Genomic DNA, 26,129 nt, shown 5'->3' with positions numbered 1-26,129 from the left:
CGTGACATTCTTTTAGGCATCACCACTGCACACACTGGTCGGGGGAGCGGTGCGCTGCGCTCCGGGCTCTGGGGGGAGGGTCAGCGCGCATCCGCGCACAGGCTGCAGGGGAAGGCACGCGCGCACTGGGACACGGACGGCTGGGCCTGTACAAGGTGGCGGGCAGGGCTGAGGGCAGCCCCGAGCCAGCGATGGGAAGCCGTCCTGGGCTGCATGCCGGAGGCGGCGAAGGGAGGCGCAGTCAGTCTGGAGGAGCAGGTCTGGAGGAGCAGGTGGGAGGCAGCGGGAGCCCCAGGGAAGGGCTGCCAGCTGGGGAGTCGGGGTCTGCAGTCAGGGAAGGGCAGGGCCGATTGGCAAAAGGGGTCCAGAGGAGAAGGGGGAGGTCAGAAGAGGAGAGGGTGGAGCCAGAGGCTGCTAGGAGCCGCCAGGGGCCACAGGCCCCCACTGGGGCTCTGGGCGTGGCTGGGGAGGAAGGGGCTCGGTCTCTGCTCCCAGCCTCTCTGCCTGGGGCCAGGTTCGCCCCTCTCCCTGCTCAGACCCAGGCCCTGCCTCTGCCGGAGCACCCCGCGGCCCTGCCCAGCCAGCTCAGCTCTGGCGCGCCTGGGTCCAGCGGGCGGACGAGGGGGCAGGAGGCCGGGGCGGGCCGTCTCGGGCGTGTGGGCTTCCCTCAGGGCTTCCCGAGCAGCAGGACCCATCAGTGTCCTTGGCCGGGCTAATGGGCAGGTGGGCGCCTCCGGGGGCCTCACACCACGGTGCTGACCGAGGGATCTGAGAGGTTGAGCGGGCCCGTGATATCAGTGGGATGGTACTGCTGCAAAATAGAAATACACAGACAAGGCGGCCCATTAGCCCGACGCTCGGGGGCACACGCGGGGCCTGGACGGGTAGACCAGCCGGCCGGCCGGCGGGCAGGCGGGCGCGGCCTGGGGGAGGCTGAGGGTGCTCCTCCCCCTGACCCCGTCGTGCTCCGGGACTCTGCGTGGGCCAGGCCGCTGTCCCGTCCGTCTGTCTGTCTGTCTGCGGGGGAGGGGGGCAGAGGAGGGCGGGCAGGGCGTCTCAGCTCTCCCTATGACGGGCACACATCTGCAGCTGGCCCTCCTCCCTCTCAATAGCGCGTCGCGGCAGCACTGTGTCTTTTTGGTTTTGCAAAGCGCCGCGTCCACCCCCGGTGCTCTATAAATAAGAACCAACAATCAATACCCGCTGGCCCCGCGGCCACCAGGGACCCCAGCCCTGAGTGCCCAGTGCCACCCTGGCCCGGACCGGCCACAAGACAGGGGCAGAGGATCTCAGCAGCCGGACCGACCCCCCCATCCCCACAGAGCCCCCCGCCCCGGCCTCCCTCCGAGCAGGTGCCCAGCCCGAAGCCGAGTGGGAGCTGGGCTGCCCTCCCCCGCCCGCCTGGTCTCCCAGTCACCCCTGCAGGGAAGGGCCAGGCCCAGATGCCACAGGGGCCAGAGCTGGCCTGGGGGGTGGTCCCTGATGCCCAGGGAGGCTCGGGTGAGGCCTCCTATGGGAGTGTGTCCGGAAAGGCCCTGTGAGTCTCTGAGCTGCACCTGAACCAGGTGCGGGGGAGCCTGCCTGCTCTGGGTGGGGACGGGGGAGCAGGACTCGGTGACGCCCACCAAAAGCAGCCATCGCCTGTGGGACTTTTGTGCTCCTTGCAGCTGCCTTCCCAGCGTGCTGTCTGTGGGGGACACCTGCACCCCTGGACTGCACACCCCCCTCCTCTCCCTGCTCGCCTGGTGGTGCCCCTGGCTTGGGCAGCCCAGCCTGTGCTCCAGCCCCACCGACTCACTGTCTACCCACCAGCCCTGCACCCAGCCCCTGGGGAAGAGGAGCAGACGGGCCTCATGGGGGGGGTTGGTGCCCTCTGGTGGCTTCACCTTGAATTCACATTGTGCCACGCCCTGGCTGTGTCCTGGGGGCCTGCCCCTCGTCCTGTGCAGGGGGCAGGGTGCCAACCCACTGCCACCTTGGAGCAAGCTCCTGTGGGCTCAGTCCCTGCACGGCCCCCTTCCCACCTGGGACCAGGGTGTGCCTAGCAAGACTGGGTCCGTTTGGGAAGCTTTTGGTCCAAATGCGCAGATTTTTCGGGGACTAGATGCCCAAGGCAGGAGAGCAGGGAGCCCTGGGCTCAGGCAGAAGGCCTGGCTCTGACGTGGCCTGTGGGTCAGGAGCTGAAGTGCTGGTCCCCAGGGAGGCCTTCCCTTGCTGGCCCTCTGTCTGGGGGCCTCACGCTCTGGAGCCCACCCCACCCATCCTCAGACTCTCTGGGGGCAGCCGGTACGCCTCCTGCGGGGCCCCTGCTCCGCCTGGGGCGGGAGCTGCCCCCTCTGGTCCAAGCCACTACCTGCCTGAGGGTCCCCTGTGGCTGGGGCCTGTGCCAACTCCAGGCCCCAACCGTCCACCCAGAGGGAGCCAGGCCCCGCCCCCAGCCGCCCACACAGAGACCACATGGAGGGGATGCAACAGGCATGGCTCTGGTGAGACAGGTGAGACAGGTGTCTGGGTGGCAGGGCCGGCAGCCAGACAGATGGACGGATGGGACGTCACAGCCACCCCTCCACGGAAGTCGAGGGCAGCGGGCCCCCGGGAGAGACCGAGAAACTGCTGTGACAGTGAGGTGGTGCGGCCACCTGAGGTGTGAGGAGCCCCGGACCGGGCGGCTCTGGGCTCCCAGGCTGACTGGCTGACCAACAACATGACACAGCTTCCAGATGGCGCGTGGCATCATGGCATGGGGGGACTAACGCAGAGACACATGGGGACGAGGACCCGTGAGGGCCAGCGGGGGAGAGGCCCGGAGAGGGGCCCAGAGAGAGAGAGAGAGAGAGACCTAGTGTGCTGAGTGAGTCGAGATGAGGGCAGAGGCCACAGCGGTTGGGATGGGGTGGGTAGGGTGGGATGAGAGGGAGGGGAGGGCACGCCTGATGCACGGGACACAGACACGCAGGGGCGAGAGAAGAGTCGGAGACGGGACTGGGCGTTCTTCCCCTTACCGTGTCTTTGGAGGACCTACGTCTCTTGAAGCTGGAAGCCAGGGTGGAGGTGATAGCCCTAAGTGTGGCTTTCTTTTTAGGGTCGGGCTCTGCTCTACCACTCTTTCTATCCTAAAATGAATATGTATAAGCGATTAGACAGCTAAGGGGGACGGCCACACCTGCCCTCGCCTGCTCCTTGGGGGCCGCTGGCCGGCCGCTCAGGCCCTGCTCCTGCCTGCCTGCCTGCACCGGGCCGCCGGACCCAGAGCCGGACCCAGAGCCGGACCCGCGCGCGGCCTCAGCTCCTGCCCAGGTCGGGCCTGACCTTCCTTGTGCTGGGGCTAGACTTGGGGGTCCCGTGTGGCTCTCTTCCTGGGAGGTCGCCTGGCTCCCTGGCTCTCAGGTGTCCCAGGAGGAGGGGCCCTCGGAGCACGGGAGGACCTGCCCCTCAGGCTCGCCGGCCATCCTGACCCCCGAGGGCCCAGCAAGATTCAGGAAGGGGCCGCGGGGCCAAAGGTGGGCGTCCAGATGGATTGGAGCGACAGACAGAGGCAGCTCCCGGGACCCTGGCCTCGGGTCTGATGGCCAGGCTGGCCCTGTGCCCGCCAGCAAGAGCAGCGACCGGGTCCTAAGAGCAAGAGGGGGCAGATGAGAGGTGGGGGGGCTCCGGCAACCACCCCCCAAGGCCCTCCCTCTCTGCTCTGCCAGCTTCACCCCAGGACGCAGGCTCTGGAGAGGCACCCAGAGAAAGAGAAGAGATGCACAGACTGACCTTGGACCGTGGGCAGGAGCCACGGCCTCTGCCAGCCCCACTGCCTGCCCCGCCCCAGGTGGGCATGGCTGCCCCTCACGCAGCCTGCCCCCTGCTGGCAGCAAACTCCCACAGACGCGGCCTGGGCAAAGGCAGGGCCAGCTGGACCCCTATGGAGCACAGGACATAGCAGGCAGCAGGAAGGAGGCCCGGGGTGCTGAGGAGGGGTGCGGGCGGCGAGGGCGGAGAGGGCGGATGCGTCTTAGACTCACGTGCTATACACCCAGCTGGGTCCCTGTCTTACCCTGCCTCAGTTTGCCTTCCTATGGGATGGGCGCCGGCGGGCGACTCTGGAGACAGAGAGGCCAGGCAGAGGCTGGAGCAGGGCACGGGGCCTCCCTCGGCCTGGCTTGGCAGTGGGCAGCCACCTGCAGGTGGCCCCCTACCGACGCGGGCCCCTGGCTGTGGCTCCTAGCTCCAGGCCTGCTCCCACGGGCTCCGGGAGCCAGGGCCAGCGCGCCGGCCTGTGGGGATGGAGGAGGGCTGGGGCCGGCTGGGCCGTGGGCACCAGGCCTCGGGGGGTGGCCGCCCTACCTGCAGGTTCTTTCTCCACACGTTCACCGCGGCGAAGGCCAGCTGCATCTGCTTCCGGCGCGCGTCCTTGTGCCGCTTGTAAGCGATTTCGATGAAGATGAGGAAGATCCCCGCCACGATGCCCCCGGCCACGAGCATGAAGACCCCTGTGGGCCAGACCCCGCGCCTCAGTGTTGGCCGGCTGGGCTGCCGCCCCGGGGGACCCCCTCCAGTGTCTCCAGGGGGAGCGGGGAGACCCACCTGCCATGTTCTCGAAGGTGAGCGTAGCAGGGGCATTGCTGCGCGAGTCACACTCCTGGTACCGCACCCACGTCTTGTCCAGGTCTTCCATGAAGCCGTTCTCGTGGGACCTGGTGGGCGGGCAGCAGTGGGGCTGGAGCGGGCAGGGGCGGGGCGAGTTGGGGGCGGGGCCTAAGCGAGTCTGGGGCGGGGCCTGGGTGTGTTGAGGGGGCGGGGCGGGGCCTGGGCGAGTTGGGCGGGGCCTAGGCGGGGCCGCTTCTGCTCGGGATCCGGAGGGGGCGGCTCTCCGAGAGCGAGGAGGGGGCTGGCGGCAGGCGAGGCTGACTCACTCACTTGAGGATGGACAGGGAGACGTTCTGCTTCCAGGGGCTGTCCTTGCGCATCCCGATGCCGAAGCCGGAGCGGAAGAACAGCTCGCCCGTGGTCACCAGGTCGCACTTCTGCGAGGCCTCGAACTCCAGCACCGCCGAGTCCCAGATGAAGGCGTGCAGTTTGCTGCAGGCAGGGGCGGGCGTCACGGGAGCCCCGCACAGTTGGGCGACCCTCGACCCGCACGATCGCATGCCGTCCCGCCAGCCTGAGCCTCCTATCTGTCCCCACCCCATGGTTTCCACCCAGCGGGGACCCTAGCTTTTCCTTTAAGGGTGGACGCCTGCTGGTCCAGTCCGCCCCCACGTGTCCCGCACGGCCCGCCCCTCACGTGTCCCGCACGGCCCCGCCCCCACGTGTCCCGCACGGCCCGCCCCTCACTTGTCCCGCACGGCCCGCCCCTCACTTGTCCCGCACGGCCCGCCCCCACGTGTCCCGCACGGCCCGCCCCTCACTTGTCCCGCACGGCCTGGATGGCCTCGGCCGCGCTCTCGTAGTTGTGCTTCTCCATGTGCCGGTACATGGTGCTCAGCTCCACCTGCCGCCGGAAGTAGATGTCCACCGAGCTCTGCTTCACCGTCGCGTAGATGAACTTGTCCGAGGGGTTCCTCAGCTGCGGGTCAGAGGCGGGCTCGCGGCTGCTCCCCAGCCCCACTCGGCGACCCCCGCTGACCTCCCGCCTCCGCCCCCGGGAGGCTGGCCTCACCCGCGGGTCGTTGATGCCTGTGATGCGCTCCTCGGGCCGGTCCAGGACCAGGAAGGCCGCCAGGTTGGCGGTATAGGAGGCCACGATGATCATGGCGAAGCCGGCCCACACCATGCCCAGGATGCGCGCGGAGAAACTTCGGGGGGCGCCTGTGGGCAGAGACCGTCAGGGATGCGCGGGGGCCGGCGCGAGGGCGGCGGCGCAGGACCGGGCGGGCGGGGCGGGGCGGGGCCTGACAGCCTCACCTTCGCCGATGCCCGAGTTTAGCAGGACGCCCCAGGAGAACCACATGGCGGAAGACAGGGTCAGCGCGTCCTCCTCCTCCTCCTCGCTGTTCACCTTGAACCGGCCGAAGGGACTGCGGGGCGCAGAGCGCGGGCGGGAGAGGGCGGGAGAGGCAGCCCCGCCCCGCCCTCGCCCGCTCCGCCCGCCCGGCAGGTGGAGGGTCCGGCCCCCGGCCGCGCTCACCTGAAGCGGTCCAGCAGGTACAGCATGACGGCCACCACGTGCACCGACAGCCCCACCAGCAGCCACAGCGTGCTCTGGAAGGGCTGCATGAACGAGTCCAGCGTGCTCCGCGGGATCTCCTGCGGGCGGGCGCGCGTCAGCGTCAGCGTCGCGGGGCCCTCCCAGGACCCCCCTCCCTCCTGCCCGGGGCCCCTGCCTACCTTCTTGACCAGAATGGTCAGGCCCTGGTACTTGAAGGGCTTGGAGAACTCGATGTACTGTGCGCGCTCATTGTTGATGGTCAGTGGGGCCACGATCATGTCCGCCTGACCGCTGAGCAGCTCGCCCATCATCCCGTTCCACTCCTTCTTGTTGCTGTTGTTCACCTGTGGGGGACACAGCCGGTGGGGGTGCGGGCGCCACTGGCCCCACTCGCATGTCAGGCTCCCGCCCTAGTGCACCTCCTGGTCGCCCGCTCCAGACCCCGCCCAATCTGAAGGCCCCCCTCGTCAAGACTCCGCCCAACAGGAGGTCCCCCCCACTCCAGTCTCCGCCCAATAGGAAGGTTCTGTCGATTCCTGACTCCGCCCAATAGAGAGGTCCCGCCCACTCCAGATTCCACCCAATAGGAAGGTTCTGTCGGCTCCTGACTCCGCCCAGACTGAAGGCCCCTCGCTCAAGACTCCGCCCAACAGGGAGGTCCCGCCCACTCCAGTCTCCGCCCAATAGAGAGGTCCCGCCCACTCCAGATTCCACCCAATAGGAAGGCTCTGTCGACTCCTGACTCCGCCCAGACGGAAGGCCCCGCCCACTCACGACCCTACCCGTAGCAAGACCTTTAGCACCCAGAAGGTCCTGCGCCCCCCCCACGCCCCCGGCGCCCCCCGCGGCCCCCGTACCCGCTCCTGCGTGCCGAACTTGCCGTCGGCCACCAGGTGCACCTCGTAGGTGAAGTTCATGGTCCGCGCCAGCTTGATGAGCAGGTCGATGCAGAAGCCGTAGCAGCACTGAGGCACCGTGTGACGCGCTGCGGGGAGGAAGGGGCGGTGACCACCGGCTCCCCTCCGAGTGGCCCGTCCCCGGTGCCCGCCCGGCCCCCGCTCACGGCTGCCTGGCGAGGTGTCGTTGGGCCCCGTGCAGATCACTTTCTTGACAGGGTCCCCGTTGACGGTGGACTCCTCCTTGCACGTGCCGTCGCTCAGCGTGGGCTTGACATACACGAAGGGCTCCTGGTGGATCGTCACGATCTGGGGGGAGGCGGAGACCCGGTCTGGACTACTTGCCCTCGGCGGCGGCGGGAGGGGGCGGCGCTGTCCTCTTCTCGGCGCCTCCAAACCGCCAATCCTGGCGTTTCCCCCTCCTGCTGCTGCTCTCTCTGGGGCCACCAGCCACCGCCGTCAGCGTCACCTCTCTGCTGCGCTCAGGGGGGGCCCAGACTCAGCACCCCGAAGGCACCCGCCCTAAAACATCGCCCCGCTCTTGGCCGCTTGCCCTTTGGTTTTCGGCTCACACATCACTCCCTCCATGAAGAAGCCGCTGGGATGTCCAGTCTGTCCTGGGCACGGTCTCTGACCCCTCACGGATGAGGAACTCCTTGTCCCAGCCCAGAGCCTGCCCCATGAGGACAGGGTCCTGCCGCTGACCTCCCCTCAGAGCCCACACCGGACCCAGGGCCCCAGTCCCTTGTCTGACTGCTCAGCCTCCCAGCAGCGGGCCTTGTCTGGCCATCCATCCTCCCTTCCTGTGTCCCCTGCTGACGCCACCTCCCTCCCATGCCTGCCTCTTCCCCGGGGGCTCACTGGGGCTCAGGCGGGGCTCGCTCCTCCCCTCCCTTCAGGGGCTTGTGGGCCGGGGGTGGGGAGGGCAGACCCGGGCAGAGGGGGGCGGGGGAAAGGGGGGCGAGCAGGGATCCCTGCGGCGCCCCGTGCCGGGACCTGGAGGAGCCTGGGCCGCAGGGGGGACAGGCCTAGCCTCGGGGCAAGGGCAGCATGTGGCTTTTCCCAGGGGATTGCGAGTCCCTGAAGGAGCTTGGTGAGTTTTTAAACTTTCACCATGTTTTTTTTTTAAACAACAATACATGTTTGTGCTTTTTAAAAGTCAGCGGAGCCCTGGCTGGTGCGGCTCCGTTGGTCCCATGCACCGAAGTGCTGCTGATTCCATTCCCGGTCTCACCCTGGCGGGAGGTTCAGTCCTGGGTCGGGGTGCACACAGAGGCAACTGGTGGATGTTTCTCTCTCTCCCCCTTCCTCTCTCTCCCAAATTACTAAGAACATATTTAAAATAAATAAGTGAAAATCAGTGGGAAAAAAAGTAAAAAGCTGGCAGCCCAGGTGGGACCATCTGACCATTGGTGTTTTCAGACTTTTCAACACGTGGCGCCTGGACTTTAGGGGAAGCCCACTCGGCCTACAGAGGAGGTGGTGCCCTCAGGCAGGTGCTGGCCAAGGGCTCGGGTGAGAGGCCCTGTGGGTGGGCCCAGGACACAGGCGGGGCCGAGGGCAGGGCCTGGGACACTGGGAGGAGGTGGTTGGTGATCGAAAACACTGGCCTGGCCCTGGCTGGTGTGGCCCAGTGGATAGAGCGTCGGCCTGCTGCTGAAGGGTTCTGGGTTCGACTTCAGTCAAGGGCACATGCCCGGGTTGCAGGCTTGATCCCCAGTAGGGGGCGTGCAGGAGGCAGCCGATCCACGATTCTCTCTCATCATCGATGTTTATCTCTCTCCCTCTCCCTTCCTCTCTGAACTCAATGAAGGCATATTTAAAAAACGGGACCCTGGCTGGTGTGGGTCAGCAAGGGGAGGACCTTCAGGAGAGCCTCGCAGGAGGGACGGCCCAGGAACGAGCCCGAAGTCTCTGGGAAGCATCAGGCCAAGGAAGGGCAGCTGTGAGGGATGAGGCCGTGGGGAGGGAGCGCCCAGAGGCCCAGGGAGAGTCCCGGGGGGCGTGGCCCCCACAGGGAGGCCAGGTGGAAAGGACAGTGTGACCGGGCGTGGCAGGAAGCTGGCGTGGGGCGGCCAGGCTCTCCCACAGGGGAGATGAGGAGGGTGGAGGTGGCAGCCCTGGGGCCAGAGCTCGGACAGAGAGCTAAGGCTGAGGCCCACAGGGTGCCCGCCCCTCTGCCCTGTGTCCCCCAGCAGCTCGTCCTCAGAGAAGTCCTGTCCCTCGCAGCTTCCCCGGATTTAAGTGGGGAGAGAGCCGCGGGTGGGGGCTGGCGTTTCCCCCTCCCCCCCTGCCTCCGGCTCCCTGTGCGGAGCCAGGTGTGTGCTGGCGGCCAGGTGCTGTCCAGTCCCCACTTCCGTTGGGCACTTTTGTTGGCCGCCCTGTGCCCTCCTCTGGGTCTGAGGGGTGGAGGGAGTGTCCAGGGTGAGGGTGCTGGGCGGGGCGGCGGGCCCCACCTTCAGCCTGGTGGACATCTGGTACCCTCGGGGTTTCTCTGTCTCTCCGCCCGGCCAGATGATCTTCCGGTCGTTGGGGATGACCTGGGGGTGGGAGTATGAGATGGAGGGTGGCCACGCAGGGGTCTTGGCCCCAGGACCCTAAGGCCCCAGCCCCCACCCCCTCATGACCCCCACCTACATGGGTGCCGTTGTAGATGCCCACTTGCACCAGCTTGCGGTTCTGCAGGTTCATGATGCTGTAGTTGGCGAACTTCCGGTCACCGTCCTCATTGAACTCCACGCGGCCCGTCACCCCTTCCGCGTACTTGGAAGACATCAGCACTCTGGGGGGCAGCGTGGGTTCCACTTGACTTCTGGGGGCCTCCATCCCCGGCCTCCCGCGCGGCCTGACCCCGCCTCCTGTGCAGCCTGACCCCGCCTCCCGCACGGCCTGACCCCGCCTCCTGTGCAGCCTGACCCCGCCTCCCGCACGGCCTGACCCCGCCTCCCGCGCAGCCTGACCCCGCCTCCCGGGCAACCTGACCCCGCCTCCTGAGCGGCCTGACCCCGCCTCCCGCACGGCCTGACCCCGCCTCCCGGGCAACCTGACCCCGCCTCCTGAGCGGCCTGACCCCACCTCCTGAGCGGCCTGACCCCACCTCCTAAGGGGCCTGACCCGCCTCCCGCGCAGCCTGAACCTAGTGGGCTGCCGGGTCCCGTGACCCTGGAGCTGTGAATCCAGCGGGTGGCGCGCAGGTCTGCCTGCACCTGGTGGACAGCACACCATGGCCGCAGAGCAGCTCCTGGAGCCAGCCCGGTGCTGAGGGCTCTCTGTGGGCTGGGACATTCTGTCCTCATAGCCCTGTCCTCGCTTTACTGCCAGAAAGGACACAGGGTGAGGTCCTGTCTGTCTGCGTGTGCACACCACGCGTGTGCATGTGGCATACCCAGCGGGACCATCGGTGTGCACACGTGATCCTTGGTATGCAAGCCCATGCACATGCATGTGGCACGTGTGCTTCAGGCCTCTCTGAGTCTTGCACATGTGTGTGCACACGTGTACATATGCCCTATCTCTGCAGCTGTGTGTGCTCCTGATGTGGACACGGTAGGCTGTGGCTCCGCATGTGCAACTCAGTGCTTGCTACTCAGGGGGTGGGACCTAGTGATGGGCTGGGCCTGCCCACCTGAGGGCCGCGAGTTAACTCCTGCCCCACTGCGGCTTTCTACTTGGGTCTGTGCCATCCCTGGTTCCTTGTCTGAACGCCTGGGTCCCTGGAAGCGCCCGGTCCCCACCTGCGGCAGGCTGTCAGCCACCCGGGGAGTGGGGTGGGGTTTCAGGGTTGGTTGCAGTGTTAAAAGCTGGGGGCAGGAGCTGTGGAGGCAGCGACAGGGCTTGGTGTGTGTGGGAAATGGGGGGGATGATTATAACAGTGGAGCAGGGGGTGGAGGGGAGGAGTGGGGACAGGAGGGACCTGGGGTAGGTGACTGTGTCTGTAGTTTGTGGGCAGCCGGCTGAGCTGGACCAGCCGAAGAGCCGCAACTTCCACCTCCGAAGAGCCCTGTCCGCCTCAAGAGCGGCCACGCCCACTCAGAGCGACCCCACCCACTCAGAGAGGCCCCGCCCACCTCTTGAAGAGCAGCCCGCCCACATCTCACAGAACAGCCCCGCCCACTCAGAGGCCCCGCCCACCTCTTGAAGAGCGGCCCGGTTTTCCAGATGTTGGTGTTGCCCACGCAGCCCCGCGGCGGGTCTGTGATGTTCTCCTTCTCCAGGAGCTCGTGCACCGCCTGGGCCACCACGCTCACCGCGTCGCTGATGTGGGCGGACTCGTTCTTGCCGTTGATGAGCTGCAGCCCGATGATGCCTGGGGCGAGCGAGGGCTTAGAGCCCGTGGGGAACCCGTGTGGGAACCCCGCCCGCCGGGGCCAGAGAGGCCGAGCACTCACCGTCCGGGGCGTAGCGCAGGGCGTTCCCGGAGATCTCGCGCTCCCCCACCAGCCACACGTACCCTGACCCCGTCATGTTCAGCATCGCGGCGGCGCGGTACACGGTGGCAGCGTCGTCCTCGCTGTGGGGCAGAGGGGGGTGACGGGCCGGGACTCCCGCCCTCCCTGACCCGAGGCTGGCGGGAGGCTCCTCTCGGTTCCTAGGTCCTCCTCCTGTCCCTGCCCCTCCCCCAACCCCTCCCCTGGAGGGGGGCCTGGAAGACCGCAGGGTGGTGGGGCCAGCCCTGCCCACCCCCCCAGCCCATATCTGGGCCAGGGGACCCCACAGAGGTGAGGCGCGGTGGGGCGCGGTGGGGCGCGGTGGGGCGCGGTGGGGCGCAGACCCTAGAGCTTCCCAGGCCTCTCTTGCTGGACCCCTGCCCTTGCCCAGCAGGGTCAGGGTAGCCAGGGTGGCAATGGATCATTTTCTATTGATCACTCAGTCACCCGTTAGGGGGCACTGTTCTAAGTGCTGCATAGGGGGCAGGCATTAGTACTGTCCCTGTGTCAGGAGGGGAAACTGAGGCACCCAGGCACGTGAGCGGTGCTGAGTGGCTGAGTCAGGCCTGTGCCGGTGCCCCTGCTCCTGTGACCTCTGGATCCCGTGGCCGCACTGGAGTGAGGGGCCCGGGGCTCTCCAGGTTGGTCGGGTGCTGGGGGGACCCAGGGCCTGGGAACTGCCCTGAGCAGCGCAGCGGCAGCCACAGCGAACAGGAGGGCTGCTGCTCCCTTCCAGAGTCTGAGCAAGCAGCCGTGCCCTGCCTGCCACTCGGGGCGGGACCACTGGCCAGACAGAGCACAGGCCACGCCTGGGGGCACACGTGCTCCTGAGACCTCGGGGCGTCCTCATCCCCATGGACCTGGCCCATGGCGGGCACTGTGCTTCCCGTGCGTGGGCAGTGGGTGCAAAGGGGGTGGACAGATGCCCGAGGGCTGAGCTGTTGTCACATGGCTGACCCTGGAAACCGAGGAGGCCCTAGGCTGCCTAGGGCAGTGATGGCGAACCTTTTGAGCTTGGGGTGTCAGCATTTTGAAAAACCCTAACTCGCCGAAACCGGTTTGGCTCGGTGGATAGAGCGTCGGCCTGCAGACTGAAAGGTCCCAGGTTCGATTCCGGTCAAGGGCATGTGCCTGGGTTGCGGGCACATCCCCAGTGGGAGATGTGCGGGAGGCAGCTGATCGATGTTTCTAACTCTCTATCTCTCTCCCTTCCTCTCTGTAAAGAATCAATAAAATATATTAAAAAAAAAGAAAAAGAAAAAAAAGAAAAACCCTAACTTAACTCTGGTGCCCTGTCACATATAGAAATTTTTTGATATTTGCAACCATAGTAAAACAAAGACTTATATTTTTGATATTTATTTTATATATTTAAATGCCATTTAACAAAGAAAAATCAACAACAAAAAATGAGTTCGCGTGTCACCTCTGACACGCGTGTCATAGGTTCGCCATTACTGGCCTAAGGGGTCTGCCCCGCATTTCCTCAAGGATTAGCCGGTGAAGGTGTGAAAGCCTTTGCTCTAAATGACAACGGCAGCGCCCGATGGGAGCGACGCCGAGCAGGGCGGCGTCCGTCACACTGTGGCCTAAACGAGAGCATTCAGCCACGATCGCCTGTCGGGGCGCGGGTGCCACAACGCCTGGCAGGGCCTGTGCCGGGCAGGCGGCATGACGCACTGAGCTGGCATCGCGTAAATGGCGCATCAGCGAAGCAGCTGTGGACAAGCCTGGCCACGCCCTCGCACTGGCTCACGGAGACAGCCGACTGCGGCAAGAGGAGAAGGAATGTTTGGAACTGAATTCTCTGCACTTGGTAGAGAATTGGTAAAAATAAATTAATTAATTAATTAAGATGGGCTTGATGGGGTTTTTCTACAAAATGCATGAAGCAGGAGCTAAAATGTGTCCGGTCGGAGTGCCAGGGTCAAGAAGACTGGTGCTGGCACTGCCCAGGGGACAGCCGAGGACAGCCTTGCAGCTGCACTTCTGGGGCTGACCAGCTGGGGCTGGTCTGCCCTCTGCGGTGGGACTGGCCTCTGCTCCAAGGAGGCCAGCGTGTGAGGAGAGGGACCCTGCCACCCCTGCCAGCCCAGAGGCCTGGTCCGGGTGGATTCACAAGGGTGCTGGTGGGTGGTGGTGGCTGTGAGTGCTGAGCCTTGGTGGGCAGTGTACCTGCCTGTGCGGGGTGTATGCATATAGGTAGCATGTGGTCTGATCTATGTGATCATGCACACAGCATGCACACATGTGTGTTACCATGGAGTACATGCATGTACTTGCATATAGGTGTGTACATGACTGTGTGTCTATGTATTCATTTGTGTGCGATGTGCCTGCATATGCACACATGCAATATCTTGTGTGCGCGCGTGTATGGTGTCTATATGGTGCCTGTGTGTGAGCATATGCATGCATTAAATATGATGTGTATATTGCACATACACATGTCTATAGGTGTGTGCATGTGATGTGTGCACATGTATACCATATGTGCATGCTGTGTGTTCATATGTATGTGCATGTGCAGCATGTGAGAAAACACGGTGTGCATGTGTGACAATTATGTGAATATGTTGTTCCTGTGCACACGTGCACACGTGCATGTATGGTGTGTGCACATAGGTGTGCGTGTGTGGTGTGCATATAATGTATGTACATGTGGTGTATAGGGTGTGTGCTTGCATGCATGTTCTGTGCACATAGTTCCTGTGCGTGGCTCTATGTGTGCAGTGCATGTGCCACTGTCCGCTGTGACCATGTCCCCTTCTCTGGGCGGACCTTTGTTGGAGCCACATCTGGCAAATTGGTCCTTGACCCTGGGGCTAGTGACACAGGACAAGACCCTCTCAGGGCGTATCTGGGGCCTTCCCCTTCCGTGCCTGCAGCGCGTGGGCAGGGTCCCAGTGACCAGAGGGGAAACAGTGGAGAAGACCGCCCCTCCCCCCCCCGGACCTGGGTGGGGTTCCGTAGATTGGCTTTGCGTGTGGCTCTCTGGCTCGTGTCCTGGTGGCCACTCTGATTACAGTGTGTGGATGGGGAGGCCCAGGTGGGTGCGACCTTGGCCTTTGCAAACGTGCACCACGGTTGAACAGCTGTGTTTTGGGGTCACAGCTTCCTTGGTTTGCTCTGTCCTGGATGAAGGGCCTGATCTAGTCACCTGTCCACTGGCCTGTCTGCCAATTGGTGCACCCACCCAGCCACCCTCCACCCACCACAGCCTCCCGATCCCCCTCCAGCCCTGTGACCAGTGAGGAGAAGAGTAATGAATAGGGAAATAGAGGAGGGGGTCCAGGCGGGGCTTACTCTGGGCGCGACTCTCCCTGGGAGGGGCTTTCCTGGGCGGAGCTTGTTCTGGGCGGGGCTTTCTCTAGGCGGGGCTTGTTTTGGGCGGGGCTTGTTCTGGGCGGGGCTTTCTCTAGGCAGAGCTTATTCTGGGCGGGGCTTGTCCTGGGAGGGGTTTGTCCTGGGCGGGGCTTGTCCTGGGCGGGGCTTGTCCTGGGCGGGGCTTGTCCTGGGAGGGGTTTATCCTGGGCGGGGCTTGTCCTGGGCGGGGCTTGTCCTGGGCGGGGCTTGTCCTGGGCGGGGCTTGTCCTGGGAGGGGTTTATCCTGGGCGGGGCTTGTCCTGGGCGGGGCTTGTCCTGGGAGGGGTTTGTCCTGGGCGGGGTTTGTCCTGGGCGGGGCTTGTCCTGGGCGGGGCTTGTTCTGGGCGGGGCTTGTCCTGGGAGGGGTTTGTCCTGGGCGGGGCTTGTCCTGGGCGGGGCTTCTCCTGGGCGGGGCTTGTCCTGGGAGGGGTTTATCCTGGGCGGGGCTTGTCCTGGGCGGGGCTTGTCCTGGGAGGGGTTTGTCCTGGGCGGGGTTTGTCCTGGGCGGGGCTTGTCCTGGGCGGGGCTTGTTCTGGGCGGGGCTTGTCCTGGGAGGGGTTTGTCCTGGGCGGGGCTTGTCCTGGGCGGGGTTTATCCTGGGCGGGGCTTGTTCTGGGCGGGGCTTGTCCTGGGCGGGGCTTGTCCTGGGCGGGGCTTGTCCTGGGCGGGGCTTTCCTGGGTAGCTAGGTCCAGGTTGGGCTTGCTCTCGGTGGGTTTTCTCAGGGAGGGCTGTGTGCCCTCTTGGCTTTGCCTGGCGGGTCTTTAAACCCTTCTCCAAAGCCCTCCCCACGGGCCCAGGGTTGGAGGGTCAGCGTGGGCAAGTCACTCGTGACTCTGAGACCCATGTTCGCCCCTGTAAGACGGGGGGGGGGGGCGGTTAGCACCCTCTTTCTGCACCTCTGTGGGTGGGAGTGGGCTGCTTCCGCTTCCAAGCCCCGGAGCCCCGGTCGGCCCTGCCCTGTGACCTGCCTGGGCAGCGGGCATCTCGCTCTGTGCCCGAGGTGTGCTGACTGAGTGTGCAAACGCACCCCGCCGGGGCCTCACACTCTCCTGCAGGGCAGCAGCTGTGAGGCGTGCCTCTGGGCCGATGGCCCTGCTGCTTTTCTGCCCTGGACGGGAGCCCAGGAGCTTCTGTGCGGGGCAGGCAGCGGGTGGGCCCAGCACACGCTCCTGGCGGCCCCTGGGCTCTTCTGGAGGCCTGGATTTTCCCTTCCCAGGAGGCCCAGCCACTGGCAAGTAGGGAGATTTTTGCTGACGGCTGGTCCCCGAGGGGGAGGTGTGGGGCCGGGCCCTGCCAAGGACAGCCTGGTTCACTGTCCCTAATGTCCCCCTCCCCGGCCGCCGCCTCCAACCGCTCCAGGCCTGTCCCTGCCGGGGGCCTTCCCGCCTGGGCTCACCGGACACGCCTTCCTCAGGCCCCTCCCTGAGTCCAGTCCCAGAGTGCAGTGTCACCCCATCGGCCTTCCTAAGGACAGGAGCTTGTCCATACCCCACCCCAAAGCCCAGCTCAGGGCAGTGGCAGTGGTGACTCGGGAAGGGAGGGAGAAGGCAGGAAGGATGGACAGAGAGAGGGCGCCCCACCTGCCAGGTGGCCAGGTCCCCGTGGAGGGGCACTTGGGAAGCTGAGGTGCAATGGTGCCCTCAGCCCCGCCCAGGGGCAGCCCGGGGTGCAGTGGGGGAGGGGCCGCCCAGCCTCACCTGGCAGAGAGGATGATGACCCGGGCCTCCAGCTCCCGCGCCTCCATCAGCAGGGCCGTCACGTTCTTGGTCCCCGGGTCAAACTGCAGCACCTTCTCCGCCTGTGGTGTGAGCAGGAGCGTTAGCCGGTGGCCGGGCCGGGGACATAGCGCCTCAGGGGCGAGAGTTGGGCCGCAGCCACTAGGAGTCCGAGGCAGCTCCGCTAGGGCTGCTCGGCCTGCACCTGCCACCTGCCCTGTCCACTTGCCTTCCTGCCGCCTGGCCTGGCCTGACCTGGCTCGTCCTGCCTGCGCCTGCTCGCTGGCCTGCGCTGCGCCTGCTCTCGGACCTCTCTCTCCACCTGTCACTTGGTCCTCTGTGCGCTGAGCATGCAACCGGGTGGGCCGAGACGCAGAGAGCGTGCAGCGGACTGAGCCTGGACCAGGTTTGGAATGCAACTGGGAGCGGAGACCGGGCGGACTTGGCCCAACCACGGGAGCTCCTCTCAGGCCCGATCCTCAGGCCCCTGCAGAGCGGCCCGGACCCCAGCAGGCAGGCGGGCGGCTGGACGCGCGGGCTCCCTCCTGGGTTCCGCGAGGAAACCCCGGGGGGCCCCGAGATTCGCATGCACCTCCCGAGGCGGCTCCTCCTGCAGCGGCCGCTCTCACGCAGGCCCGGCCGCGGCGACGGGCCGGCCGGGGACCCAGGCGGCCGCTCCTGCCCTCTCCTGCCTGCGGCTGCCTCTCCTGACCTCGCTCTCCTCACTGCGCGGCCTGCGCTCGCCTGGCCTGGGCCGGAGACGGCCTCTGCGAGGCGCCGGCCGGCCCCTGCGGTGGGTGGCGTGCAGTCCATGCATATATACCTTGGGTCCGCGCTTGTTGTCATAGGACAGTTGGTCGAGGTTGTCATAGTTCCTTTTTTTACTCTGATGAATAATGTGCACAGAGAAAATATGCAGACACAGAAGAAGATTATAAACGGTTGAAAATGACGGCGCTAAAGCAATCACACCACCTCCTCGGGCGTCTGCAGATGGGCGCGTACCTGGAGCTCGCAAACACCTGGGCCCGGGGCGGGGCGGGGCCGGGGCGGTGCTGGGGGCGGGGCCAGGGGCCACCGAGGCTCCGGCCGCGGAGCTGTGCTCTCGAAATCAGTCGTGCGTGGGAGAAAGGGCGCCCCTGTTCCCGCCCATGCCGCACGGATCCCGTTGGGGGCCCCCTGCCCTCCCCCCGCCATGCACCTGCTGTGCCCCATGTCAGCCCTGAATCGGGGGTGAGCCGCCTCTCCCCGGGCCCTGGCCCTGACAGCCCGCCTCCCCGCACCCTCCCGTCGGCCGTTCCAAGGGGTCCGTGTTCTGTGCTCGCTGACTGGGGTGCACACACCCACTGCCCTCTGGAGAGCGAGAGGGGTTTGTGTGCACACGTGTGCACAGGGGTGGCAGGCACGTGCCTGGGAGCGTTAAGCTACGTCAGCCACAGGGCGGGTGTGTGTGTGTGTGTGTGTGTGTGTGTACACGGGCACATGTGTGTGAGCTGGTGAGTGAGGTGCCGAGTGCCTGGCGGCCGGAGGGGAGGGTCTGGCGGGAGGTGTGGAGTGACTGCGTGGGCCTGTGAGGGTGGGCACCCGTGGCTGGTGTGGAGGGTGTCTGATGAGTGAGTGTGCACCGGGCATGTGAGTGTGTGTGGCCCTGGTGGGCTCGCCCGGAGGACCTGCCTGCCAGGTGTGGGGGCGCTGTCTCGGGGGTCCCCCAAGGTGCTGGCAGCCAGCCCTCCCTCCCAGCCTCAGCCGATCCCCACAATAGGAGCCCCCAGGCCCTCTGGGTCTGCTCTCTGGCTTCACCCCCAAACAGCACCCACTATTCCCTCAGGGTCTATGGCGCCCGGAGCCCGGGGTTGGTGCTAAGCCTGTGACGCCCCTCCGACTCGCAGGGAACATGCCCCCCCACCCCCTGGCCTGCCTCCCTCCCTGTCTGCCTCCCTCCCTCTCTGCCCAGCTTGGCCTCCACCCCCCGGGCCGGGGCCCAGGGCCCAGCGCTGAGGGCCAAGCTCTGGGCTGGGGCAGCCTCCCCTGGGCCTCTGGTGAGCGCCAGCTGGCAGTGGGTGGGCAGTGAAGAGATGGGGGTCACCTGGACCCCCAGAGGTTGCCGCTCTTGTCTCTCCGCAGCCCTGAGCGTGGGGGCGGGGCTGGGGTCAGTGTGTCCCAGAAGCAGGTGTCACTTTGGTCTCCAGGCGGAGCCAGCCCTGTGGGGGGAGGTGAGACGAGGGGACTGGGGGCCTGGTGGGGGCAGATTCCAGGTGGGGTCGGGGTGGCTCATGCCCGGGGACAGGGGTCTGGGGAGGGTGATGGCGCTGTGAGGTGGAGCTGTGGCGAGTGGGGGAGGGGACACTGAATGGGGGCAGCAGGGAGGTAGCCGGGCCCTCTGGGAGGGCGTGGCGCATGAGGCCATCCCTGAGCGGGGCGCCCTGGGGGAGGCGCTGGGGAGGGGGCAGGAGCGCCCCAAGTTCTGAGAGTGGCTGGGGCGAACTGCAGGGGCAGGAGGGAGGGTCCAGGCGGCGGCCGGACAGTGGACCCCGGAGGGGCGGGCGGGGCGGGGTGTTTGCGGAGCTCCAGGTGGTCCTGCCTCGCCCGCAGGGACGGACACAAAGGAGATTTGGACTAAATGGCAAAAGCGAGTGAAATGAGCCAAGGACAGGCCGGGGCGGGCGCCGGACGAGGTGTGCTGGCCATGCAGGATGGAGAGAGAGACGGCGGGCAGCGCCCGCCCGCGCCCACCTTGGACTCGCGCTCCTCCAGCAGCGTCTCCAGCCGCTTCTGCGCCGCGCGGCCCTCGTGGTCGTCGCTGACCAGCAGGATGACGTGGTTCCAGCTGTAGACGCGCATCATCTCGAACCAGACGCTGGACTGGTGGGAGTAGGGCGGCACCGTGCGCAGGAAGCTCAGGTGGATGCTCTGCGGGCGGGCGGGCGGGTGAGGGCGCGGCTCCCCCTGCTCCTCCCTCCTCCCTCCTCCCTCCTCCCTCCTCCTGCACGGGCCGCACGTGCCCAGCAGCACCCCACGGTGCCAGCAGCACCCCACGGTGCCAGCCCCCCACCTCCCCACAGCCAACCAGCTGCCGCCACTGGACGACTTGGGCTCAGAAAGTGCTCCCCAAGCCCGACTCCGGGTGGCGTGGCTCAGGGGTTGAGCATCAACCTATGAACCAGGAGGTCAGGGTTCGATTCCCGGTCAGGGCACGTGCCCAGGTTGTGGGTTTGACCCCCCAGTGTGGGGTGTGCAGGAGGCAGCTGATCCAGAATTCTCTCTCATCATTGATGTTTCTCTCCCTCTCCCTTCCTCTCTGAAATCAATAATATCCTATATTACAAAAGGCTAATATGCAAATCGACCAAACGGCGGAACGACCAGTCGCTAAGATGCGCACTGACCACCAGGGGGCAGACGCTCCACGCAGGAGCTGCCCCCTGGTGGTCAGTGCACTCCCACAGGGGGAGCTCCACTCAGCCAGAAGCCGGGTTCACGGCTGCCTCACCCGCCTCCTCGGCAGTCGGACATCCCCCGAGGGCTCTCGGACTGCGAGAGGGTGCAGGCTGGGCTGAGGGACCCCCAGTGCACGAATTTCATGTGCTGGGCCTCTCGTGTATATATATATAGTGCTCCCTGACATTCGGCCTCTCGACGATCCCCACTGGGGCTTCCCGGGGGCCTTCCCAACATCAGGCAACTGGGATCTATCAGGGAGGCTGTGCCTGCTGGCCCTGCCCTGCCTCTCGGGCTCAGGATCTCCAGGGAGGGAAGAGGGAAGGGGCTCCCCCTTCTCAGCCGGGTTCCTGTCTGTCCAGGCAGCACTGGCAGCCCCATTGGTGTCTCTGCGACCCACCAAGCTTGTGGTCCTCTGAGACCTCCAGATTGTTTTCTGCCTGCTCCCCCTCGTGGCCTGGGGCAGTGCCTTGGAGCCCCAGTGCAGGAATGCCCCTTCAGCCCTGCTGATCTTCCCAGTGGTTAGAGCATCGGCCCACAGACCAAGAGGTCCTGGGTTCGATTCCCAGTCAGGGTACATGCCCTGGTTGTGGCTCGATGCCCAGTGCAGGAAGCAGCTGATCAATGATTCTCTCTCATCATGGATGTTTCTATCTCTCTCTCCCTCTCCCTTCCTTTCTGAAATTAATAAAAATATACTTAAAAAAAAAGGATGGCCCTTCAGCCCTCGCTGGTTTGGCCAACTGGTTAGAGCTTTGGCCCACGGATCCAAGGGCCTTGGGTCCAATTATCAGTCACGGGCATGGAGTGAGCTGCAGGGTCCCGGCCCGGGAGAGCCGGGGGCGGGAGGCAACCAAGCAGGTGTGGCTCTCACGTGGGTGTTTCGGCTCTCCCCTCCTCTCTCCTCCTACCCTCTCTGGACGTCAGTGGGGAGGGGAATCCTCCAGGGAGGGTTATAACAGGAACAGGAGCGCCGTTGCCTCTGTCCGTCATGACCAGGCCCCGGGCGGCGGCGCCGTGGCAGCTGGGTCTCGGAGTGGGGCCGAGCCAGGCCTCCAGCCCCTGTCGGGCACCGCTTGGCTGCGGATTGGGACCAGGAGTGGGGCCGGGGCGGCTGGAGATGTGGCCACCACGCTGGCCTCACGCTGGACCAGAGAGGGGGGGCCACGGTCTGGATCTGGGCTTGGGGCATGTGGTGGGCGGTGCTTGTGCCCTGGGAGCCCGCCCCTCCTCCCAGCCTCCCCTCCCCCCTCTCCCTCCTCCCTCCCCCTCTCCCCAGGGGTGTTTCTCCTCCCTGCAGCTGGAGGCTGGTGCCCGGGTCCCGGAGGCAGGGAAGGAGCCCCACCTCCCATAGTCCAGGGACCTCTGCTTCCGGGCTCTGGTGTCTGAGCCTCTCAGCGGGCCTTCCGCTGGGTGTGTGAGTGTGAGTATATGAGCCTGTGCTGGTGTGAGCATGCGTGTGAGTGTGAGTGTGCATGTGAGTGTGAGCGTATGAGCCTGTGCTGGTGTGAGCATGTGCGTGTGAGTGTGCACATGAGTGTGAGCATGCGTGTGAGTGTGAGTGTGCGTGTGAGTGTGAATGTATGAGCATGTGCTGGTGTGAGCATGTGCGTAAGTGGGAGTGTGCACATGAGTGTGAGCATGCGTGTGAGTGTATGAGCCTGTGCTGGTGTGACTTTGAGTGTATGAGCATGTGCCAGTGTGAGCATGCATGTGGATGTGTGTGTGTGTGAGCATGTGCTGGTGTGAGCGTGTGTGAGTGTGCGTGTATGAGACTGTGCTGGTGTGAGTGTGCATGTGAGTGTGAGCATGCATGTGAGTGTGAGTGTATGAGCATGTGAGTGTGAGCATGCATGTGGATGTGTGTGTGAGCATGTGCTGGTGTGAGCGTGAGCATGCATGTGAGTGTGAGTGTATGAGCATGTGAGTGTGAGCATGCATGTGGATGTGTGTGAGCATGTGCTGGTGTGAGCGTGAGCATACATGTGAGTGTGAGTGTATGAGCATGTGCTGGTGTGAGCGTGCGTGTGGATGTGTATGAGTGTGGGTATGTGCAGGTGTGAGAGACTGTGGATTTGGTTGTACCTGTGAGTGTGTGTGTGTGCGCATTGCTGTGCATGTGCATGGGTGAGTGTGTGTGTGTGTGGGTGTGTGAGCTTGCACAGCTGCATGTGCTATGTATCGCCCTGTGTTCCGTGAGCCCGGGCCCCTGGTCTGAGCACCTGCCGTGTCCCCCCACAGGCAGCTGCCATGGCCCTGGGCATGGTGCCGTGGGAGCCCTGGGCGCCGTGGGAGCCCTGGGCGCCGTGCCGGGCCACTGGGCGGCCCCAGGCGAGGCTCACCTTGTCCGAGTAGATGGACATGCGGGTGGTCAGCCCCAGCACGGGGATGCGGTAGAAGCCGGCGGTGTAGGAGACGGGGGTGGGGGTGAAGTGCTCATTGGGAGTCGGGGGGTGGCTGACGAGGATGGCGTAGACCTGTGGGCGAGGGACAGCGTCAGCTTGGTTGTGGGTGGCCGGGCCCTGAGCCGGGGCCATGGCCAGCAGGGGGAGGGCCGGGGGCGCCATTTGTGCGCACACAGCACGGGATGCACACCCCCCAGGCAGGACCCAGAACTGCCCTCTGATATCAACAAATCGCAGGGGTGAGTCAGAGGCAGAGCCCGGCTGGGGCGGCGCTGAAGACACACAGGGAGGCGAGAGGCCCTGGCTCACGCCGCCCCCTCCCCAGGCCTCTGGCCGCCCTCACGCTGCAGGGGCCGCCTCCAGTGTGTGCTGAGAGGGAGGTCAAAGGCCCAGCCCTGGCCATACAAGTCACCCCCAGAGTGTGCTGGGAGGCAGCAGGTCCCGGACGGGGCGACCAGCCACCCCACACCCTGTCCCTCATCCGGCTCCACGGAGGGGCCGGGTGAGGAGTTCCCCAAGGCCTCCAGGGGCAGCTGGGCTCCCTCAGTGTGAACGAGACCCAGTGCCCAAGCTCGGGGGGCGGGGGCAGACAGCTGGGCGGCTCCATGCTGTCCTTACACGAGAAGGACGCATGTCGCCTGGCCGGCATGGCTCAGTGGTTGAGCGTCGACCTATGAACCAGGAGGTCGAGGTTCGATTCCTGGTCAGGGCACAGGCCTGGGTCATGGGCTCGATCCCCACTGGGGGCGTGCAGGAGGCAGCCGATGGATGATTCTCTCTCATCAGTGATGTTTCTCTCTCTCTCCTTTACTCTCTGAAACAGAAATAAATATATAGGTGAAGGACCTGTGCCTGTCCCAGCTCGGCCTTCCCCTCTCTGAGCCACACAGGCCCCTGCTTCTGCGAGCGGAAGGGTGGTGTGCACTGGGCCCCATGCAGGCAGCGGCGGCCGTGGGCTCATCTGGCCCCCGGGGCGTGCTCAGCGAGGGACAGCGATTGCTGTCACCTCGGCGCGCGGGGCTGGCTGTTCTCTGGGGAGACAGTGCCCAGACAGCAAAATTGTGAGCTGCAGGGGTGACCCCCAGAAAGGGCCCCACCTGGACCCCTGACTGCTCCCCCCGCCTTCCTGCATAGAGCGTGTGAGCGCCCCCAGGCGGCCATGAAGGAGGGAGGGAGGGAGGGAGGCAGGCCTCTAGCACAGCTCTGGCCCCGATTGGGCAGGTGAGCTGCTGGGACTGGTCTCCCGTCCCTGGCCCTTCCCCCTTACCCCCCCCCCCCCCCCCATTGCACCAGAGGTGCCCGGTCAGTGTTGGCATCGGCGTGTGTGCATGACATGAGGGTGTTTGGGAGCGTTTGCCAGGGATGCGTGTGCACAGTGTAACCCAACGCCTGTGTTTAACGGACATGCGGAGGGGTCCCCGAGCCTGGCGTGTGTGTGAGCAGGCGTTTGCGTGTGCCCTGGGTGTGCCAAGCAGTGTGTGGCGCATGCGTGCATGTGTCTGCGGCGTTGCGTGGGGGCAGGTGGGGCGAGTGTGCAATGATTGTGCCCTGTGACGTGAGCTGATGTGAGCCCCTGCCCCCTGCAGACACGGGTGTGTAGGAGGCAGGGTCCAGAGGCGGCCCTGCTCTTACATAAAGGGCTGCAGTGCGGCGATCCCCGGCCTCATTGGCATTCGGCGCCCGTGCCCGGCGGCGGCTCCCAGCACGCCACCCTGAGTCCTGTCCTCCCCCGCAGCCTGGCTGCCTGGCTGCCTGGCTGCCTGGCTCCCCTGCTGTGCCCGCTGCCTCCCCCGCGCCCAGCCCCGCTCCTGCCCTCCAGCACCTGGCATTTCCCAAAACAGGCAGACCTGTGGCGGAGGCGGGGGAGGAAGGGAGGGAGGATGAGAAGCCGGAACAATGGTGCCCTGGGCGCCATCCTGCTTCTCGTGCCTGGGACGGGCGCCTCTGCTGCGACCCTGAGCCCCCTCTGCCCCCCCCGCCACACACACACACACACACACCCCAAATGCCTGTCACACGGCTGCACACGCTGGTCAGGGCCTGGAGCCCTTCTAAGGGGTCATTGGCCATGGTGGCAGGTGCCCAGTCTGGGTGCCCAGATGGGGCGCTGGCTGCCAATGAATCCAGCCCTCTCCGGCGGGAGGCAGCCGATGGGGGTCCTCTCCGCGCGAGAAGGAGAAGGGCTGGAAGGTGGACGGAGCTGGGGCGCGGAGGGAGGTGGGGGTGGGGGGGAGCTGGCGGCGGCGGGCGCACCTGGCTGGAGATGAGGTCCTCGCACACCGACAGGGCCATCTGGATGGCGTTGGGCTTGTGGGTGACGGAGGTGGCGTTGAGCTGTATCTTCCAGGCGCCGTGCCGCTTGTTGGCCTGGTTCACGGCCTCGCGGAACACCTGCTCGTGCTTCCGCGTGCTCAGCACCGCGCCGATGTTCACGATCTTGGGGTCGCAGGCGGCGCGGGCGAAGGAGCAGGAGAAGAGCAGGGCGAGCGTGAGCAGACGCATCGTGCTCATGGGCGGGCGGCGCGGGCGCGGGGCCCTCGGCGCATCCCCGGCCCCAGCGGGGCGCCCCGGCCGGCCTGCGCGCACCCGACCCCGCGGGCGGCGGGCGCCAGGTCCCCGGGAGCCTCAAGCCCAGGGCGTCCTCGGGAGGGAAGGGGGCTCCCGAGCCCTCGGCCGGAGGGGACCGTCCCGGGCGCTCGCGGGTTCGGGCTCCGAGCGGCGGGCGCTGTCCGCGGTGCTGACGCGGGTCCCGGGGTGGCTCCCGCCGCCTCGCGCCGAGGCCGGTGCGGATCCTGACGCGGCGGCGGCGACTGCGGCAGCTGCAGAGCCTGGAGCGGGACCCGCGTCTCTGCCCCTCCCGCCGCCCCCGCTTCCGAACACGGAGCCGAGGGGGCGCCTCCCGCGCCCGAGCGAGCGCTGCGTCTGCGAGCCTGTGCCAGCGCGGGGCGCGCGGGGGAGCGAGGCGGTGCGGGTGCGGGTGCGGGTGCGGGTGCGCGCGCTCCGTGGAGCGGTCGCGGGGACAGGGCCTGAGCTGTGCGCGGCCTGCGGGGAGCTGAGTGTAGGGATCTTCCCGTGTCACCGTGCGCAGCCCTGGGTGCCAGGCTGTGTGTGTGTGTGTGTGCGCGCGCGCGCGCGGGCACGAGTCCTCCTCCACGGTGATATTTCGGGACGGATTCTGGGGCGGGAGACCCAGGGGTGCGGAGGGGCCTAGGCCACGTACCCCTGGGAGAGGGTGGGGGGGGGCTCTTCTCCAGAAGCTCAAACATGGGGAACAGTCCCCACCTACCTGGCCATGTGCCTTGGACGCCCCCCCCCACAAAGGTTGGAGAGAATGGAAGGATGACAGGCTGCCCCGGGCGGAGCTGGGCCTCCCAGCAGAGTCGGGGGTCTGGCCCCATCCCCGCTGGGGGATCCCAAGGCCAGCAGTGGCGTTGGCAGCAGGTGGGACTAAGGTTAGACTCCAGGAGGCACTGCCCAGGAGGTACCCGCGGGACAGACCTGTGTGTCATCTGCTTCCGCTCCTCCCCCGGCGGCCCCTCCTAATTCACTCCCCGCCCCCCACCCCCCGTCCTGCCTCTCTCCAGAGCCCCTCTCCTCCCTCTGCTCCCGGAGATCCTAATTCTTTGTCCCCTCCACTCCCATCCCTAACCTAAAGGGTAACTGAAGCTCCGCCTCCGCCGGTGACATCACCGTTTCCAATAGCAACTGAGGCTTCTGCATTCCCAACAGCAAAAGCCCCCAGTGGGAC

At 66.0% G+C, this 26,129-nt stretch overlaps 1 protein-coding gene across 10 annotated transcripts; it reads right to left on the bottom strand.

Annotated features, from left to right (window-relative positions):
• Window positions 1-25,196, bottom strand: GRIN1 (glutamate ionotropic receptor NMDA type subunit 1). 10 transcript variants are annotated; one of them, XM_070430259.1, is made up of 21 exons: window positions 24,635-25,196; window positions 22,319-22,453; window positions 19,272-19,448; window positions 17,362-17,424; window positions 16,521-16,621; window positions 11,418-11,539; window positions 11,161-11,335; window positions 9,667-9,811; window positions 9,486-9,569; window positions 7,197-7,338; window positions 6,991-7,118; window positions 6,313-6,477; window positions 6,113-6,231; window positions 5,890-6,002; window positions 5,645-5,793; window positions 5,394-5,551; window positions 4,903-5,064; window positions 4,570-4,679; window positions 4,330-4,475; window positions 4,040-4,085; window positions 1-811 (listed from the first exon to the last, which is right to left on the bottom strand). In XM_070430259.1, the coding sequence occupies exons 1-20, from the start codon at window positions 24,890-24,892 to the stop codon at window positions 4,059-4,061; spliced, it is 2,679 nt and encodes an 892-aa protein (XP_070286360.1). In that variant the 5' UTR covers window positions 24,893-25,196; the 3' UTR covers window positions 1-811; window positions 4,040-4,058. The 10 variants fall into 10 exon arrangements, with proteins under 10 accessions (XP_070286360.1, XP_070286352.1, XP_070286353.1 ...); XM_070430251.1 differs by lacking the exon at window positions 4,040-4,085 and adding an exon at window positions 3,003-3,113 and having other exon boundaries at window positions 1-1,173; XM_070430252.1 differs by lacking the exon at window positions 4,040-4,085 and adding an exon at window positions 3,003-3,113 and having other exon boundaries at window positions 24,635-25,195.
• Between the last annotated feature and the right edge of the window lie 933 nt (window positions 25,197-26,129).

The sequence above is a fragment of the Myotis yumanensis genome, unplaced genomic scaffold (assembly GCF_028538775.1).
Source record: "Myotis yumanensis isolate MYYU_CA2020_CCGP unplaced genomic scaffold, mMyoYum1.0.hap1 SCAF_12, whole genome shotgun sequence".
Taxonomy (NCBI): domain Eukaryota; kingdom Metazoa; phylum Chordata; class Mammalia; order Chiroptera; family Vespertilionidae; genus Myotis; species Myotis yumanensis.
This window is presented reverse-complemented; position numbering and strand designations above follow the sequence as displayed.